Source organism: Myotis myotis, unplaced genomic scaffold (genome assembly GCF_014108235.1).
Source record: "Myotis myotis isolate mMyoMyo1 unplaced genomic scaffold, mMyoMyo1.p scaffold_m19_p_7, whole genome shotgun sequence".
NCBI classification, from domain to species: Eukaryota; Metazoa; Chordata; class Mammalia; order Chiroptera; family Vespertilionidae; genus Myotis; species Myotis myotis.
In genome coordinates this window covers 82,489,714-82,507,994 of record NW_023416379.1, presented here as the reverse complement: position 1 = coordinate 82,507,994, position 18,281 = coordinate 82,489,714, and the positions used below count along the sequence as shown (strand labels likewise).

Here is an 18,281-nt window from a genome sequence, read left to right as displayed (position 1 = left end):
AGCCAAACCGGCTAGGGCCATTCTTCTTTTTTTGACAATATCACACTTTCTACCATAACTTTATAAAAATTCTTGAGCAGTTCCTTTCTCATTCTGCCTTTTCAGGGTTTTCTTACCTATATTTGGAGGTTCACTCTTTCACGTGAACTTCAGAAAGTTGGTCAGTTTGTCAAGACCCTGTTAAGTTTTTTATTGGAATAACATTGAATTTATAGACTAATATCAAAATAATGACCATCTTTATTATTCTGAGTCTTCAGATCCATGAATGTTTATATAGGTAAATATACATGTATCTGTTGCAAATGAATAGATGGATAATTCTTTTTTAAGTCCTTTGATAATTGCTGTATAACATTTCCATAAAAATCAAACTCATTTTTATTATATTTATATACTTTAAAATCATTTTATAGATTGTTTTTATTTCTATCATGAAACTCATCTTTTACCTGTTATATTTTATGCACAGTTATTGCTGGCAGAGTAGGAATGTTATTGGTGTTTATATGCTTATCTCACTATTAAGTTTTTCAAACTTTTCCCTGGTCTCTGAAGCTTGAACTTTTATGTTAAACTTAGTATCTGCCCTCCAAAGGGTCAATGACATTTTCATTGACAATTTTTTTAGTGCTATAGTGCATATGAAAGGGTCAAAGTTTTCAATATGACAGCCAGGACAAGGTCCAAGAGGCATTTATCACAAGGTGTCTTTGCTAACGTTTGTTCACTTGCAACAATGATGTGGACTAGGGCCACCTGCATTCTCTCCTTCATCTTGTTTTTTGTTCACATAGAAGCTGTATCGGTAAGTCAAATTCTGCTCTTCTGGATATTTAGAGATATCAACTCTAGTATATGTTATCCACTTTCTGTATCTTTTCTTTCAGATTAAGCATCATTTAAAAGGAAATGGTAAGGCCCAATTGAAATGCATAGAGAGTGTTTCTGGACTTTCTCTGTTTTGTTCAGCAAGACCATAACAAATTTTCTCCCACTTTTTAACAGTACATGATGCAGAGTTTGAGGAACAGAAGGATATTTCAGAAATCAACTTAGGTGGGTTCAATTTCCATATTATTAATACCTTGAAATAATTTCAAATCTTGTAATAGAATTACTGAAAAGCTATTACCTTCATAATACATTATTGGGTAATTTTGAGGGGAGAATTACTTACTGGTGCATCATTAGAATTTGCAGAGTTTCTGTAAAATAGAAATATGGAAAGAGAATGATAGATCAAATTTTCTAGGAGACATAGTATGTGTTTAGTAAATCTACAAATACATAACAAGATTGTTATTTATAAATATTTCACTTTGCCAATATCCACTTTGAAAAACAGGAAAGAAAAATAGATGATTATTCTGCTTGCTGAAAAAAATATAAGGAGTATGCCCATGGTTATATTTAGCAGGCAGAAAAACCTAGCCCTTCACTGGGCCCTCATATTCACTAACAACTATTTACTTAGGACTTTGAGAAAAGTACAAAGGTGTTTCTATTTCAACATCTTGTCCACAAACATATCTCTTGAAGAAATTTATCAATCTCATTGGTTACTGACAGGAGAGAAAGAAGCTGAGTTATCATCTCTCTTTTTTCTTTTTCGGTCCTGCTTCTAAAATTAAGGAGAAGCCTCTACGTTCTAGGTGTTTTTGTTTAGGATTGCTGGGAAATAGAAGTATCATGGTCATAGACACCTATAGTTTACAAAAGCTTCTGTATCTTATTGCACATTTATTTGTCAAATCCTGTAGGGGAATTAAAGTGCTATTTTCATTTGGCAGGAAGGGACAGCATCTCCTTGGGGTTGGGGTGACTTGCCCAAGGTCACAGATGCAAGTGATGTGGATCACTTCCAGGTCTTCTGACTCATAGCTCAGTGCTATCTCAAGATCACAAAACTAAAATACCTGGCGGTTAAATTGCTCTGACATTGTCCCATTTACAAAAAAGGCAGGCTAGTTGACATTTAACTGGAAAAGCTTGAGAATGACAACAGGTGGGGGGTGGGGATAGAAATAGTCTAGTGAGGTCTATGGGTGAGTGGGTCCTCAGACTTGAGTCAGGCAACAAATGATCTCTCCTTACGTCAGGTAGTCAAGGTGTAGTGATTGAGAGGATCTGCTCTACTTTAAAACAGGCTGGGCTTAGAATTAGAGTTTCCTAATCTCATCCTTCTTTATCTCGTAAAAAATTCTTGTTTTACTTAGAGCCACTTCTTACTCTTCATTTCCACCACCACCTCTGAACTATGGTCCCAAGAATAAATTTTCCCATGTGTGTCCTTTCTCTTTTTAAGTCATTCCAAACGAGCTGTCAAGATTGATTGGGCCACATAGCCAGAAACCACAAAATGTTAGGGGAAATCACATAGAGAAAATTGTCACCTTTTTACAATCTTCTCTCCACGCTCCATGATGCTGATACACCTTTTTTTTACCCCAAGATCTGCTCCTCTCAGTCTTTTTCATTTAATTTAATGCATTTTCCTCCTTCTAGATCAGTCGTTCTCAACCTTCCTAATGCCACGACCCTTTAATACAGTTCCTCATGTTGTGGTGGCCCCCAACCATAAAATTATTATCGTTGCTACTTCATAACTGTAATTTTGCTACTGTTATGAATCCTAATGTAAATATCTGATATGCAGGATGTATTTTCATTGTTACAAATTGAACATAATTAAAGCATAGTGATTAATCACAAAAACAATATGTAATTATATATGTGTTTTCCGATGGTCTTTGGCGACCCCTGTGAAAGGGTCGTTCGACCCCCCAAAGGGGTCGTGACCTACAGGCTGTTCTAGATGATCAGGCTCTGACCTCAGAGTTTCCCTAGCTCTTATCTTTCTCTCACACCTTACACACCACCTGTCAGCAAATGCTGTTAGATCTACCATTAAATTATGTCACAAGTTGTGACTTTTCAGCGCTTTTCTCTTTTCCTGTCCTGGTCTAAGCCATCTCATCTCTGGCCTGGTCCTTGAGTGGCCTCCTGACTGCTCTTCCCTTTGTGCCCTCCTCCCGCCCAGGCTGCTCTTCACAAGCTGACGGAGCTCTCAGTGCCAGCCAGGCCATGCCGCTCTTCCCCTCCAGCCTTCCAATCACAAGATTCCAATCTTCTGATCTTCCAGCACTGACTAGTGTTGGCGAGATCCCATCCAGCACAAAATAAAGACCCTGGAGTCTTGATTCCCAAAGTGTGGTTCACAGGCCAATATTACCTGTACCACCTAAGAGCTTTCTTAGAAATGCTGCATCTTGGGCTCTACCCCAGACCTATAGAATCAGCATCTCCATTTTGACAGATCCCAGATGATTCCTAGGCAGAGTGAAGCTTGAGATGACCTGACTCTGGCCAGCTTTCTCACCCATTACTTACTACATCCCCCCACCCTAGCGGCCTTACTTACTTGAGCTCTCTAATCTCCATGACCTTCTAGCTATTTCTCTACAAGAGTGGTTCTCAGTGTGTGGTTCCCCCAACCAGTAGCATCAGCAGCACAGGGAACTTGTTAGAAATGAAAATTCTCAGGCCTTACCCCAGACTTATTGATCAGAAATCCTAGGGGTGGGGGTCAGCAACCCTAGCATTTGGAAAGCACTGCTCTAAGACATCAAGGCTTTCCTGCTTCAGAGCGTTTCTATTTGCGGTTGCCTTTGCCTTCAATACTCTTCCTTCACTCCCCACTCCATCAGATTTCTGCTCAAATGCCACCTCCTCAGGGAGGCCTTCCCTGAGCACTCTTTATAAAATATCAACTCCCCCACTTCAGCACTCTTTCTCCCCTTACTCTTCTTATGTTTTTCCTATTTCCCTTTTCACCATCTGCCATACTCTACATTTTTGTTTGTTTGCCTCCCTCTATCCCCAAACAAGAATGCCATCTCCCCGAGGATTTTGCTTTATTCTCTGCTATACCCATAGCAACTAGAACAATGCCTGGGATACATTAGGTACTTAATAAGTATGTGCTACAATGAACAAATTGGCTACTGAGTAGAATGAGGCTGGCTCTCAATGGATATGTACTGCTTTGGGAAGTGCTCCTCTTGCCACACTCTCTCACCCTCCTCGAATATCTATGCTGACCAACCACTGGGATTGGTCTCCATTCATATGACTCCCCTAACCTACCCCCATCCAGGCCAGGTGTCAGGAAATGCATACTGTTGCTCAAAAGTATGGCTAGACCAGCACGCAGTACCCCTACTAAAAGGGCAATTGAAAATGTGGGTCCTACTGCTGGTGGAGCAGTGGTGTCAACGCTACCTGTTGTTGGCATTGTTGCTATCATATTCATAGGCTAGGTTATGGAGGTTAGGAAAATGTAAGGAAATGAGAAAAGGCATGGTGCAGTGACAGCCTTAGTTGCTTGGTGTTGGAGGGTACCATTGTCTTCTCATGGGAAAGAAAAAATCAACCCACTTACCGAGGGTCGGGAAGAAGGAGAGTATACTAAGGGAAGGGGCCATGGGTGGGAAGTCAGGAGAGTTAAAGCTCAGTCAGTGCTGAGCACCTAGTACATCCTTTCCTGTCTCAGGAATCCATTTCATCCACTGAAGTGTGAGAGATGTGAAGTCAATCATCAAAAAGATATCTTCCAACGCATCTGTTATTTTAAAATTCTTGGACAAAGGTTCTTGTTTCAAAATGAAAACAGAGGACTGAGAATATACGATACTTATTGGCTATATACATCTGCTCCATTAGAGGGATTTTTTGCATTGTTTCAAAAATACTTTCATCACATACAGGTGAATAATTACAGGTGTATAATGGAAAAAATGAATTTTATGATGAGAGATGCCTTTTAGTAAAGTTCATTCAAATATTTCTTTTTTTTTTAAATCCACCTCTAGCTGCAGGGTTGGACCTCTTTCAAGGGGACATCCTCCTGAGGGTGAGTACCTGCCCATGACACAGCAATGTCCCTCAGGACTGGCTGTGATGTGTGTGAGCCTCTGCTCTGTGCGCCCTGGGACGGGCACCGAGGGGGACATGAAAGAATCTAATCTGTAATCTATACCCACAAGGACTTACACTGTGGTCAGTGGTGACAAAAACAGATAAAAAAATAGCAAACATCACAAAAGAGTCTGTAATTATTAAATTTGCTTTATTCAATCAATTAGCCTAGTAAGTGAAAAATGAGAGAGAAGACGTTTAAAGCGTCTATTTCAGTTTGGGGAGAACCTTTTTTTGTTCTTAATAATGTCTCTGACTTTTCCAGATTGTCTGTAATGAACTATCACGTTTATAATCAGAAAACAAATGCTACTAAATTGTTGACTTGCGTGACAGAAAATTTGCGGTGTGAGGGTTTGGTGGAGGAGGGGACCAGGGGATGGGCCTTCCCGGTGACCTGTACCTTGTTTTTTCACAGAACTCCAGAAATGGTCTGAGAGACCCCAACGCCAGGTGGAAGTTCCCCATTCCTTACATTCTGGCGGACAATCTGGGTAACACTAACTGTTCTTTATTAGGAGCTTTGGGCTTGCCTCTTCTTCCACCCCTCACCTCCTGTTCAGCCACATCAGATGGGGGGTAACCGGTCCTGTGTAAGAGGCTTTCTAAGCCCTGCCAATTCTTATCTCCTGGGATGAGAGGCATGATAATGCATCGATGTAATGTGAGCCCAAGATACAGAGCATCAAAATGGTTTTTAAAAGGCAGGAAACATTAACATGTTAGTAATACCAGAAGCACCACCAGGAAAGACAACACAATGAGATATAATTTGCTATCACAGCAATAAAAACTTGCACTTTAAATAATAGTTTGCTTAGGTGAATCTAAATATGGAATAAGAATACTATTTTCAGCATATTGATCGTCCCTTTTTGTTGCAAGACAAACATGCCCCATTTTTAAAGCAGAAAAGTCTGTATTCCACAACTGAAGTCCTCATTCCTCGGTATTAGTACATGGTATTCTTTTTCCTCTCTTAAAATAAAGGACTAAGTTATATTTTATTCACTGTTGAAAATAATACTTGGTGGAAATAAGCAAGTATTAGAAGCCACGTGTGGACACTGGCTGACCTCAGGCAGCTGACTGATATCTGAGCACCAGGGTGATGCAATGCCGTGAGGCCCATGGGGTAGATGGAGGGAGGTCAGAGAGAGGGGAAGTCAGGACAAGCTTGCTCAGCCCTGATGGGCTGCCAGGATGGCTCCACTCTCAGGAGATGTTACTATGTTTCTGAGTTTTCCACCACTATCATCAGGGCGGCCTCCACCCCTTTCCTGGAGAAGAGCTAGATACAAACAAAGGCTGTTGTTCTCAGTTACTTTATGAAAAAGTCAGCTGAGGTGTTTTTCCCCAGGGTTTGCCAGCACACTTGCAAATTCATGGAGCATTTGTATTTATTGGAATGTGATTTAAGAAACAGCAGCTTTAGAAGGAAAAGAAAGAAAGAGAGAGAGAGAAAGGAAGAAAAAGAAGAAAGGGAAAAAAAAGAAACTACAACTTTACTAGTAAAGGCTTTTTTCCTCCCATGACAATTTTCTTATCACACCTGAGCTACCTTCCTCCCATCAAAACATAGACCTACTTATTGGATCTCAGTTACGTGCCAGGCACTGCTGCGTTCACCTGATATTTGCCCTTCACGCGGCCTCTGTGAGGTGTTAGTGTTTCTCAGACTTCAGAGTGAGGGTTTCCTGAGGAGCTGGGTAAAATGAAGAGCAGGGACAGGTGGGGCTCCGATTCTGCATGCCTAACACTCCCCTGGGTGAGCTGATGCTCTTGGTCTGTTGGCCACACCTTGAGCAGCCAGGTCTCTTTAGCTGCAAGGTAGGTGACAGTTTCGTGGAGAGCAAGACTGAAGACAAGAGGCCTGAAATACGGCAGCAGCCGTAAGGGAACAGAGGTAGCTCTCAAGCAGCACCACATGCGAATCACCTTTACCGTTGGGAAAAGTGAACATGCTACTCAGAGTTCAATATTTGTACACGGTCCTTCATTAAACTGACATAGAGTGAAATACACAAATCAGTGTACACGTCAATGGCTTTTGAAAAATACATAAGCTTATGTAACTCACACTTCCATCACTCCAGAAAGTTCTGTGTGCTCATTGCCAGCCAATCCGATCCCCACTCCCCCAAGAGGAAACTACCATTCTAATATTTTTCCTATAGATTACTTTACCTGACTTACAACTGATCTACAGAAAATGGAATCACATAGTTGGTCATCTATTGTATTTGCTTCTTTTGTTCAGCATGTTTTTAAAGTTTTTCCATATTAATGTAGATCAGTAGTTAATTCTTTTTTTATTACTCAGTAATATTTCTTTGTATGAATATATTGCAACTATTTATCCATTTTTCTGTGTATAGGCATTATTTTTTCAAGTTTAGGGCTATTGTGAAGAAAGTTGCTGTGATCATTCTTATATGAATTTGTGTTTTAATTTACCTCAGGTAAACGTCTAGGAATAGAGTTGCTTGACCATATGATAAATGTATGTTTAGGTTTATAAGAAAATGCCATTTTTCATGGTCACTAACAATGTGTAAGTGCCCCATTTGTTACACATTCTCACTAACATTGGTGTCCTTAATATTTTTAATTGTAGCCATTTTAATGGTTGTAAATGGTATCTCACTGTGATTTTAATTTGCATCTTCCTACTGATTAACAGTATTTAGCACAATTTCATGTGCTTATTGGCCATTTGTGTATCTTCTTTCATGAACTGTCTGTCCAACTCTTTCATGTTTTTTATTGTATTATTTGTCTTTTCATTATTTGTAGAATTTTATATACTATAGATAAAGTCCTTTGTCAAATATATATAATGAATATTTTTTGTTAGTCTGTGATTTGCCTTTTTTAATGCACTGTATTGATTTTATTAATATTTCCTAAGAACAAATTTTGACTTGTTCATTTTCTCTTGCTCCTCTGCTTTCTGTTTTGTTGCTTTCTGCTCTTATCTTTATTATTTCCTTTGTCCTACTTACATCAGGTATAATTTGCACTTCTTTTTATATTTAAGGTGGAATTTATATCACTGATTTTAAATCTTCATTTTAAAAATATAATGCAATGCTATAATATGGCATCTAAAGCTATAAATATTATTTGAAGCACTGGTTTTACTGCTTTCCACAATTTTTGATATGTTATATCTTTATTAAAGTTTATTTTTTTATTATTATTATTATTATTATTATATTTCATTGACTCTCCACAGAGAGGAAGGGAGAGAGACAGAGTCAGAAACATCGATGAGAGAGAAACATCTATCAGCTGCCTCCTGCACATCTCCCACCGGGGATATGCCCACAACCCAGGCACACGCCCTTGACCGGAATCGAACCCGGGACCCTCCAGTCCGCAGGCCGACGCTCCATCCACTGAGCCAAACCGGCCTCGGCTATTAAAGTTTATTTTAGATGTTTTCTAATTTCTATTGTGATTTTTTTTTTTTAAATCCATGGGTCAGCTAGATGTTTCAAAATTTCCAAATATTGGACGCTCTTCAAGTTTTTGCTGAGGTCAGAGAATAGATTCTTTAAGATTACAATCTCTTGAAATTGGGACTTGTTTTGTGTTCTAGCTGATGGCCTATCTTGGTGTATGCACTTGAAAGAACTTGTATTCTACAGTTTGGGGGCACATTATTCTATCAGTGTTAAATAGGTCGTGACTATTGGTGCTAATTATATATTAGACATTGTAAATACTACATTTCAGAGATTCTGTATTCTGTTATTGGCCTCTGGATAGTGTTAACTTTTGTTAGAACAGCTAAATTGCTGACTGATCATCTTGGATTTGTGGAAGTTTTGTTTTGATTTTTGTCCTTAGTTCAAAACAAATCCCTTTGTCTTTACTCTGGAGACACCGTGGCCTCTCTGGAGTTTCAGTGGGATGTCCAGGACTTTCCCCAGCCCCTCTAATGGGCATGATCCAAACTTCAAATTCTCCACTGAGATACCTGTTTAATCAGCTTTCTATCTGCTACTTTTCACTAAGCTCCTTGGAGACTTCTCCCATTCATGCAAAGTTCATGGGTCAAAGACTGGAGAGGGTTTATGGACAAATTTTGGAACCACCAACCCCCTTTCCTTCCAATCAGTCATGACTCTTTTCCCCCCAGGATTTCCTCTCTTGATTTTCAGCCACTCAGGCAATCCTGAACCCTTCCTGTGATAGATACATCAGGAAGACACAACTTCAAATTTATGGTTGAGTTCTCTCTTTCTTGCACTGAAAGAATTTGCAGTGTGTCATCATGCAAAAAAAAACAAAAAAAAAACCCAAAAAACCCCCAAACCAAAAAACCCAAAAAACAAAAAACAAAACAACACCCCCCCTCTTCCCCAACACACACACTATATAAACTTGAATCTTAACTAGTGGTATTTCCACCTCTCCTACTGTCTCTACCTGTTTTAGTCATTTTCTGGTGCTTTAAAAGACTTTATTTTCTTAAAAATTTCCCAAAGTTTATCATTGTTATCTGTAAGATTTAAGCTTCTTCCCCATTACCAGGTCAAAAACTCTCTCAAAGGATTCTTGAACTAAAAATAGTTAGCCTTGCCATGCTATCCTCTAATATGTGGAGTCATCAGTGTCTGAAGTTAACTCTTCTTCTGTTATTTGATACAGGGAGAAGGCAGGCTAGTGGTTTTTTAAACTAATGTGGTTACTCAAGACAGAACTATGTAAAACTTACTATGTGTGGCAAAGTGCAGAACTGAGAACTAGGAAATCATTGAGGCAAAGGATGAGCTCCTTCCTCTCGGGGGCTATCAGTGCCCTACGTGGGCAGACCACCTGCATAAAGACAACACACAAGCCACCAAGTGTGGCTTTTAGAGGAGACAACTCAGAGCTGGCTTCACGGTGGAGAAGGTGGCTTCACGTGGCCTTCAATTGCACTTTCTTTCTTTTCAGTGATGTTGGGATGGTTTTTACAAAATTATTACAGACGTGGTTAATCCCCTTTTTACAACTTGTTCAGGTGTGGGAGGTCAGAAGTGATGGGATTTTGAAATGAACCACATTCAGCACTCCCACTCTATGGCTTGAGGACAAGAGCAACATAATCTATGGACGGCATGACTTGAGTAAAACCAAACTCCTTTTTCTTACACTTTAGTGAAGGCCACATTTCGTTGCGTACATCGCTTCATATTATAGATGTCACTAAGAAAGAATTGGTAAAATTCATGAAAATCATCCAGGAAGTTTGATGTATGCTCTTGTTATCTGTGTTGTTTCCACAATTAATTTACTTATTATTCCAATGGCTATTTTTTTTTTTTTTTACTAACTTTGATATGATCCTATGACATCTGAATTGTGGAATCTCCAACTTGTTAGCTTATTAAATGAAATAAGAGCCGGATAATATAGTAAAAGTACTTGGTAAACTACCAAGAATGATAAGCTTTTTTGAGAGAATGCACAAAGCCAAATATGCAAGAAATATAACTTAATTGTATATAATTTAGCTTTATTTTTAACTTAGAGACCTACTTTCAGTGAGTCGATGGGAGAGAAAAACCACACACACAAAGTAAAACAGCCTCCATTATTGTGGAGCATCTGTTTTCCCCTCCTGATCCTTGTCCCATGCAATACCAGCTGTGAGCATGTTAGGTAAAAGGAAAAACATTTGATCTTTGGCCATTGAGCCACACACATTACTGGCAGGCATCTATTGTTCTTGCCTGGTCAGGTTCAGTAGACTTCTGCTGCTTTGGTTCCAAACGGGCTACAGCAATCATTTCTAAGGCTGCCTGCAGGGCTGCCTGTCTCAATTTGCCATTTCCTCAGGGGTTTTGCAGGGAAGTACAATATGTACTTATGCTTTCTGAACCCACAAACCTCTCTACACTCTGCTTTCTTCCTCCAGTGAGAGGGACGTCTTTTTAGACTGGGGTAAGGAACACCATTCTTTGTTTCTTTCCAAGGAACTTGGTTCATCCAGGCAGAGGACACACATGGCTTCCAGTCGCTTCTGTTTTCTGCTCTGCCATGGAACTCTCTTGAGGCATGAACCCAGAATCTCTGCTTGAATGGGGGAAGGAAAGTGGGGAAGTTATTTGGTTTAGCCACATACACATACATATGTGTATTCTTATTTTGGAGTTATATTTATATTATTATGTGTTCAAAGTATGTGCCTGATATTTATGTCCCGAACTAATTTTTCAGTTTTAGTTTTCAAGGAATCTATTTACTACCCCAACAATCTATGAGGGACCTCTGTGGATTTCATGGGGTGGCATGATTTTCTCTAAACTATGTTGTGTACATCATCTAAGATCTCAATAATGCTTACTGATATTTTTTACGGATTTCTGCAGAGCTGAATGCTAAAGGAGCCATTCTCTATGCCTTTGAAATGTTCCGCCTCAGGTCTTGTGTGGACTTCAAGCCCTATGAAGGAGAGAGCTCATATATCATCTTTCAGCAGTTTGAAGGGTCAGTATGAAAATATTACAGAGTGTGAAAATCATGCATCTTCTGGTTTATAAAAAGTGACATCTCTCTCTCAAAGGCTAAAAGAAGAAATTGGTAAGAAACTAAAAGTAAATTCAAATCTTTAAAAACTGTGATTTTTTAAATTAAACAGCATTTTTAACATATTATGTAGAGGATGAGCTGTTTGAGGGAGTTTATCTCAATTGCATCTTAGGTCATAATTTAAATGACATTACTTTTTTAAAGTCAAGTTTATTAAAGTGTAAATTATTCCCTTGTTATGGTACTATTTTAAATTATGGTACTCTGTTGGCTGGACCTCTTTGTAAACTTCTAGATATAAATTTGCTCTTAATATTTATTTATAAGAAGAAATAAAAGGTATATTGAGGGAAAAAAAGCCCATTTCCTTCAGTAGCGTTTATGTCAACCAACCTGCGAAGTAAAGCTGCCATGTGCTGTGACTCTGTTTGTGTCTTCAAGCCCAGCAAGGAGGTAATATTAGCACATGCTGCAGTTCCCATCATTGCCTTTAGGTGCCGCCTGGATTTGGTTGTCTTATTCTGATGGTGGGGTTTTTGTTAATAATCATGGATGGATAACAGAGATGAAGAAGGAAATTAGCACAAGATTTTGCCTCCTAAGAAAAAAAGTCTGTAAAGTCATCAGTTAAAAAAGTAAAATTCTGATGACTACTTAGATACAAGTTAAGTACCTTACTTACTTGAGTGGTTGTTTTCTTAGCTCATGCTTTTACTTTAAAAAATAGATATGACCCCCTATTATGTACCAGGAAGAATGCTGGTCTGAAGGTACAAAGAAGTATGAGGCAGTCTCAGGCCTCACAAAGTTTGCAGTTGCAGGTGGGGGTGGTGGAGACACAACAGGTAAATGGTTCTAATATGCTGTGGTGAGTGCCATGGGCTATCGGGGCACATAAGCAGAACTTCTAACATAGTGAAAGGGTTCAGGATTGCCTGAGTGGCTGAGTGTTAGAGAGATGAAGAAGGAAGGACATAGAGGCAGAGGAGAGGGGAGGACAAATGAGGCATGGGAAGAGAGTAAGAGGGAGAGAGAAGGGAGAGAGGAAGAAGGAAAATGAAGGGTAGAGAGAAAGAGGAAAGCAAGCGTGACTAGAAATCTGGCTTACCTGGAGAACTCAGTAAGTTCAGAATGTCTGAAGCTGTGAGTGATGAATGATGAGCCAGGAACATAAGCTGGTCATATTATGTGTAAGGAGCCTGGTCATATTATGGGTAAGGGAATCAAGTCTTACATCAAAATGTGTTCAGTTTTCCATTTAAGAAAGATTATTCCAGCAACAGTGGGTAAAAAATTGAAGTGGGGCAAGACTGGTGACAGGACATCAATTAAAGAATGCCCCAATCCTCCGGGGAAGAAATGAAAGGGACCTACACTAAAAAGAGGCAGTTTGAAATAAAGAAGAGAGAATGGATTTCAGAAATAGGTAAAGAGGTGGACTTATCAGAGCCTAGTGATTAGCTGATGTGAAGAGAGAGGAATCAAGGATGATCAAGGTTTTGATTTGGATGCCTGGTGGGTGGTAACCTCATTCGCTGAGATTGGGGGTATGGACAGTAGAACCGCAGTAGGGATAGGAGAGCAAATTTATTTCTGGACATTGAGTTTATTGCTTGAGGCATTGTGGGTCATGGAAATGGAAGTAACCAATACTTATCTGGATAGTTTCTTTCTATGTGAAGGGAAAAGTTTTAAAGTGTACTTCAGGCCTTGCCAAGAGCACAGATTTTAGAAGTTCTCTGCTGTTGACTTCTTCATCTTGTCCCATGGCAACTTTGGAGCTTCAGGATAGTACCAAAGCCTTTAGTTATTTTGTCAGTAATGAGGCTTTTCATGATCATAAATTTACACTTGCTCATGATAGGATATTTGGAAATTCATTAGAATATAAAGGAGAAAATTAAAGTCAACCATAGCCATCACTTAGAGACAATATTTTGGTATAAAAGCTATAATATTATTCTTTGGAATACCTTACTGGTTTGTGGAGGTGAGGAAGACTGCCATTTGTACTTCTTTCTGCCTGATGCATTGTTAGGATTAATTGGTTTATAATGGACCATTGTTTTTAAAGCATGCAAAATATCCCTCCAGGAAATGTTTCTTATTTAACCAGTCTTTTATCATTGAACCATCAGCATCTCTTACCATTGTTCTCACCAATAGTATGAGAACACTATTGATAATTTCTTCTAAAAATCAAACCTAACTTCCTTCTAATGTGTGTTCTGAAATCCTATGAATTACAGCCATATAAGCAATATCTTGGAGAAAATTCTCCTCTTCTCTTTAAAGGTGCTGGTCTGAGGTTGGTGACCAACACGTAGGACAGAACCTTTCCATTGGACAGCGGTGTGACCATAAGGCCATCATCCAACATGAGATCCTTCATGCTTTGGGATTTTACCATGAGCAGTCAAGGACTGACCGGGATGATTATGTGGAAATCTGGTGGGATGAAATTATTCCAGGTGTGTATGATCCCAAGGTGGATGGGTGGAATGTGCTATTATTTGCCTGGGGTCCAGCCCCAGCGGTCCAGGGGTTTCCAAAGGTGTGGACGGCATCGGCGAAGAATGAAGGACACGGAGGCAGCGTTCAGATGATCAGCATAGTCAGGTTCTTTTTTTTTATTGTCCAGTTACAGCTGTATTTATTCTATTTGATTCTGTAAGCATGCCTCTATAGTTACATCATGGTATGTTTTGGGTCCTCCTTTGACCTTTTACAGTTCCTTGTTTTATGTTTATAGTTTCTTATCTGACCTTTGCTAAAAATCTTATCTCTACCTACCTCTGTTTGATTTTAATCTTATCTATTGTCTATGTTTCTACATTCTATTCTAAAGGTTAGTCTCTATGTTCCATTATAAGGGCTAGTTTGTTATTTCTTTTCCAAGGTCACTATTCTACTGCTCTACTGTTAAGCTATAAGGAAATAACTGAAGGATATTTTCCTATTCTATGGCTTAAGTAAAGGTTATGCAGCCTTAGCGTGATTGTTCATAGTTATGGTGATTAACTACCTGCCTGGCACTTAGTTTAAATCTTTCTGCTCGCATGGCTTGCATAAGATTTTTAGATAAGGACCCTGCCTGCTTGCTTGCAGCAGTATTTCTTTAACTGTGTGATATTTGTCCTTTTAGCCTTACTGGTAGTCTTCCTTGGGACTACCCTGCATCGGCGGGTTTTTAGGGATAGGTTTTGGTACTTTCTCTGGTGGGTAGACCCCTGGGGATGTGGGCCTAGCAAGTCCTAAATTTATTGCTAACATTCTTAGTCTAAGTTCCTCATAAGTAGTACATGGTATTTCTGTAACACTAGGGAGTTTTACTGATTTATTCCCTTCCCTAGTCCCATTAATCCCTAACTCCAGGGAAACATTCCCACCTGGGGAAACAACCTTTCTCAGGGAGGTGGCCTTGGTTAGAACACTTAGCGCTAAGAAGGGGAGCAATCATATTAAGAACAGTATGCCATATACGCCAGGTCCCTTGGAACATATGCTGTGCAGATGTTTTTTCCCTGCAGTGACTGTGTCAAGCAGCAAGGATGGAATGGCTTCCGGCAATTATTATCTTTATCACTTGCTGTAACCAATCCTGGGATACCCAGGACAGATTTGTGGGGCAGGTGCTTCAGATTCTGCAGTGGGAACACAAAATATAAAGAGGGCACTTCCTGGCCAGTGTAGCTCAGTTGGTAGGAAATCATCCCATGCACTGAAAGGTAGCCTGTTGGATTCCTAGTCAAGGCACATGTTGGGGTTGCTGGCTTGATCCCTGGTGGGATTGGCAGGAGGCAGCCGATCAATGTTCAGCTCTGGCATCAATGTTTTTCTCTCTCCCTCTCTCTTCCTCTTTCTTTCTAAAAATAAATTTTAAAATCTTAAAAAAAAAGAGAGAGCATGACCAGCTGGCATGGGTCAGTGGTTGAGCGTCAACCTATGAACCAGAAGGTCAAGGTTCAATTCCTGGTCAGGGTACATGCCTGGGTTGTGGGCTTGATCCCCAGTGTAGGGTGTGCAGGAGGCAGACAATCAATGATTATCTCTCATCATTGATGTTTCCATCTCTCTCTCCCTCTCCTTTCCTCTCTAAAATCAATACATATATATATATTTTTAAAAAGAGGGCATGATGTGTTGACCTATCCCATGGACTGTGCTGACCTGATCATAAATGATTCCACACAAGGGAACAGTGTATGTTGAATAACTTTCAGCAGGGGTTAATTGAAACTTAATCAGAAGCCTTTGGTTAGCTTCAGTTGAAAATCTGAACCTTTGATTTAAATATATACATATATTTAACAATTTATAATCATGTGTGCATTTTAATTATATATTTAATAGTAATTAATATACTTTAACATCTACACTAATAAAAGACAAAGATGCTAATTGACTGTACCTTTGCTATGCCCAAGCCACGCCCACCGGCCAATCAGAGCAACTATATGCAAATTAACCCAACCAAGATGGCAGCTGGCAGCCACGGAGCTGGAGCAAGCAGAAGGCTTGGTTGCCCCAGCGATGGAGGAGGCCAAGCTTCCCACCTGCTCTGGCCGGCTGTGGCCTCTACAAAAGGCAACAAAGTTTCAATTACAGAAGCTAAATAAATCCCAGATACCTGCTTCTAGCCAGCCCCCACTGGGAGCTTGGGTGGCTGGGGGCTGTGGCCAGCCTAAAAACAGCCATCAGCCCCTCACCCAGGCTGGCCAGGGACTCCAGTGGGACCCCCACACTGATCCAGGACACCCTTCAGGGCAAACCAGCCGACCCCCACCCATGTACCAAGCCCCTATCCTATATAATAAAAGGGTGATATGCAAATTGACCCTAACAGTAGAGCGACTGGGAATCACTGGTCACTATGACTCACAGTGACCACCAGGGGGCAGATTCTCACTGCAGGAGCTGCCCCCTGGTGGTCAGTGTGCTCCTATGGGGGAGCTCTGCTCAGCCACAAGCCAGGCTGATGGCTGCCAGTACAGCGGTGGTGGTGGGAGCCTCTCCCACCTTCTCAGAAGCACTAAGGATGTCCAACTGTAGCTAGGCCTGTTCCCTGTTGGCAAGTGGACATCCCCCGGGGGCTCCCGGGCCACCAGAGGGATGTCTGACTGCCAGTTTAGGCCCAATTCCCTGGGAAGCGGGCCTAAGCCAGTAGGTAGTCATTCCCCAAGGGGTGCCAGACTGCGAGAGGGCACCCGCTGGGCTGAGGGACCCTCCTGAGTGCACAAATTTTTGTGCACCAGGCCTCTAGTATTATTATATAGTACTAGAGGTCTGGTGCATGAATTCATGCACGGGTGGGGTCCCTCAGCCTGGCTGGTGATTGGGGCCATTGGGGCATCTCACCCAGTCCCAATTGGGGCCAATGGGGGCTGGTTGGCTGAGGAGAGACCACGGGAGGGCTCCAGGGCATGTCTAGCTCTCTCACCCAGACCCAATGGGCCAGACCTCAGCAGCAGGCTAACCTACTGGTTGAAGCATCTGCCCCCTGTTGGTCAGTGTGCATCATAGCGACTGGTAGAGTGGTCAACTGATGTGTCAGACACTTAGCATATTACATTTTTATTATATAGGATATAGTTATCAGCTAATAATAGTTAATAATAAAAGTATTTTACAGACACACACACACACTCACACACACACACACAATTTCCCTTTTCTTTCTTGGTCTTTGGTTGAGTATCTAGTCAAAGTGGGTAGGATGGGAAAATGATATGACCAAACAGGACCTGTGGATTCTCTCACTGACAGGTCACCAGCACAACTTTAACACCTATGATGACAGCTTCATCACAGACCTCAACACACCTTATGATTATGAGTCTCTGATGCACTATGCGCCTTTCTCATTTAACAAGAATGTAAGTGTCCCTACCATCACGACCAAGATCCCTGAGTTTAACTCCATCATTGGGCAGCGCCTGGATTTCAGTGCCATCGATTTGGAGAGACTGAACCGAATGTACAATTGCAGTGAGTACCTTTGGGGCTGAGGTCAATGAGCCCCAACAGAGATTCCCCACCCTGCAGGTTTCCTGTATATTTTCTTCTATTCTTATTTACTGTTCTAGCTAAACTAGAGGACTGGTGCATGAAATTCATGCACAGGTAGGGTCCCTAGGCCTGGCCAGCAATCAGGAATGATCTGTGGGGTGACCGGAGAGCCAATTGGGAGGCCCCCACTGGTGCCTGCCTTGGCTAACCTGGGGATTGTGGGCTGAGGGCAGCTCCTGCATTGAGTCTGCCCCCTGGTGGTCAATGCGTGTCATAGCGACTGGTTGTTTGGCCAGTCAATTTGCATATTAGTCTTTTATTATATAGTATAAAATGAACAAACTACATTTCTTTATCTCTAGAGTAGAAAAATTATAACACCTATATCACAAGATGGTTGTGAAAATCAATTATGTGGTTGTGTTTTATAAAGTGAAAGTATTGGGGCAATTTAGGAAGCTGTGATTGTCCAACTTTTTTAGCTTCTTTCTGAAGGGTGTATCGTTATGTAAAGCTCAAGACAGGTAGTAGGCTTGAAAGTATTTTGTATCCTGTAAGATTCTTTCCCCAGGGTAGTTGTTCCTAGAGTAATCGATGCTTGGATTTGGGATATTTTCTAAAATGACCCCACTAGTCTTTGGAGACATATTCTTTCATTCTTTTCCACATGTAGATAGAGAGGATCTACCAAGTACAAAGTCCAGTATTGTAGGTACCTCCATCTTGATCTCAAGGAGTCAGGTTTGTTTTTTGAGAGGCCTTTTTTA

At 40.7% G+C, this 18,281-nt stretch overlaps 1 protein-coding gene across 1 annotated transcript in view; it reads left to right on the top strand.

Annotated features, from left to right (window-relative positions):
• The first annotated feature begins 739 nt into the window (after positions 1–739).
• Positions 740–18,281, top strand: part of MEP1A (meprin A subunit alpha) — a 30,204-nt gene continuing 12,662 nt past the window's right edge. Inside the window, exons 1-8 of the mRNA XM_036317640.1 lie at positions 740–808; positions 891–915; positions 1,009–1,059; positions 4,875–4,915; positions 5,399–5,474; positions 11,346–11,463; positions 13,801–13,976; positions 17,272–17,493. Coding sequence (XP_036173533.1) covers positions 740–808; positions 891–915; positions 1,009–1,059; positions 4,875–4,915; positions 5,399–5,474; positions 11,346–11,463; positions 13,801–13,976; positions 17,272–17,493 — 778 coding nt within the window. The remainder of the gene's footprint in view (positions 809–890; positions 916–1,008; positions 1,060–4,874; positions 4,916–5,398; positions 5,475–11,345; positions 11,464–13,800; positions 13,977–17,271; positions 17,494–18,281) is intronic.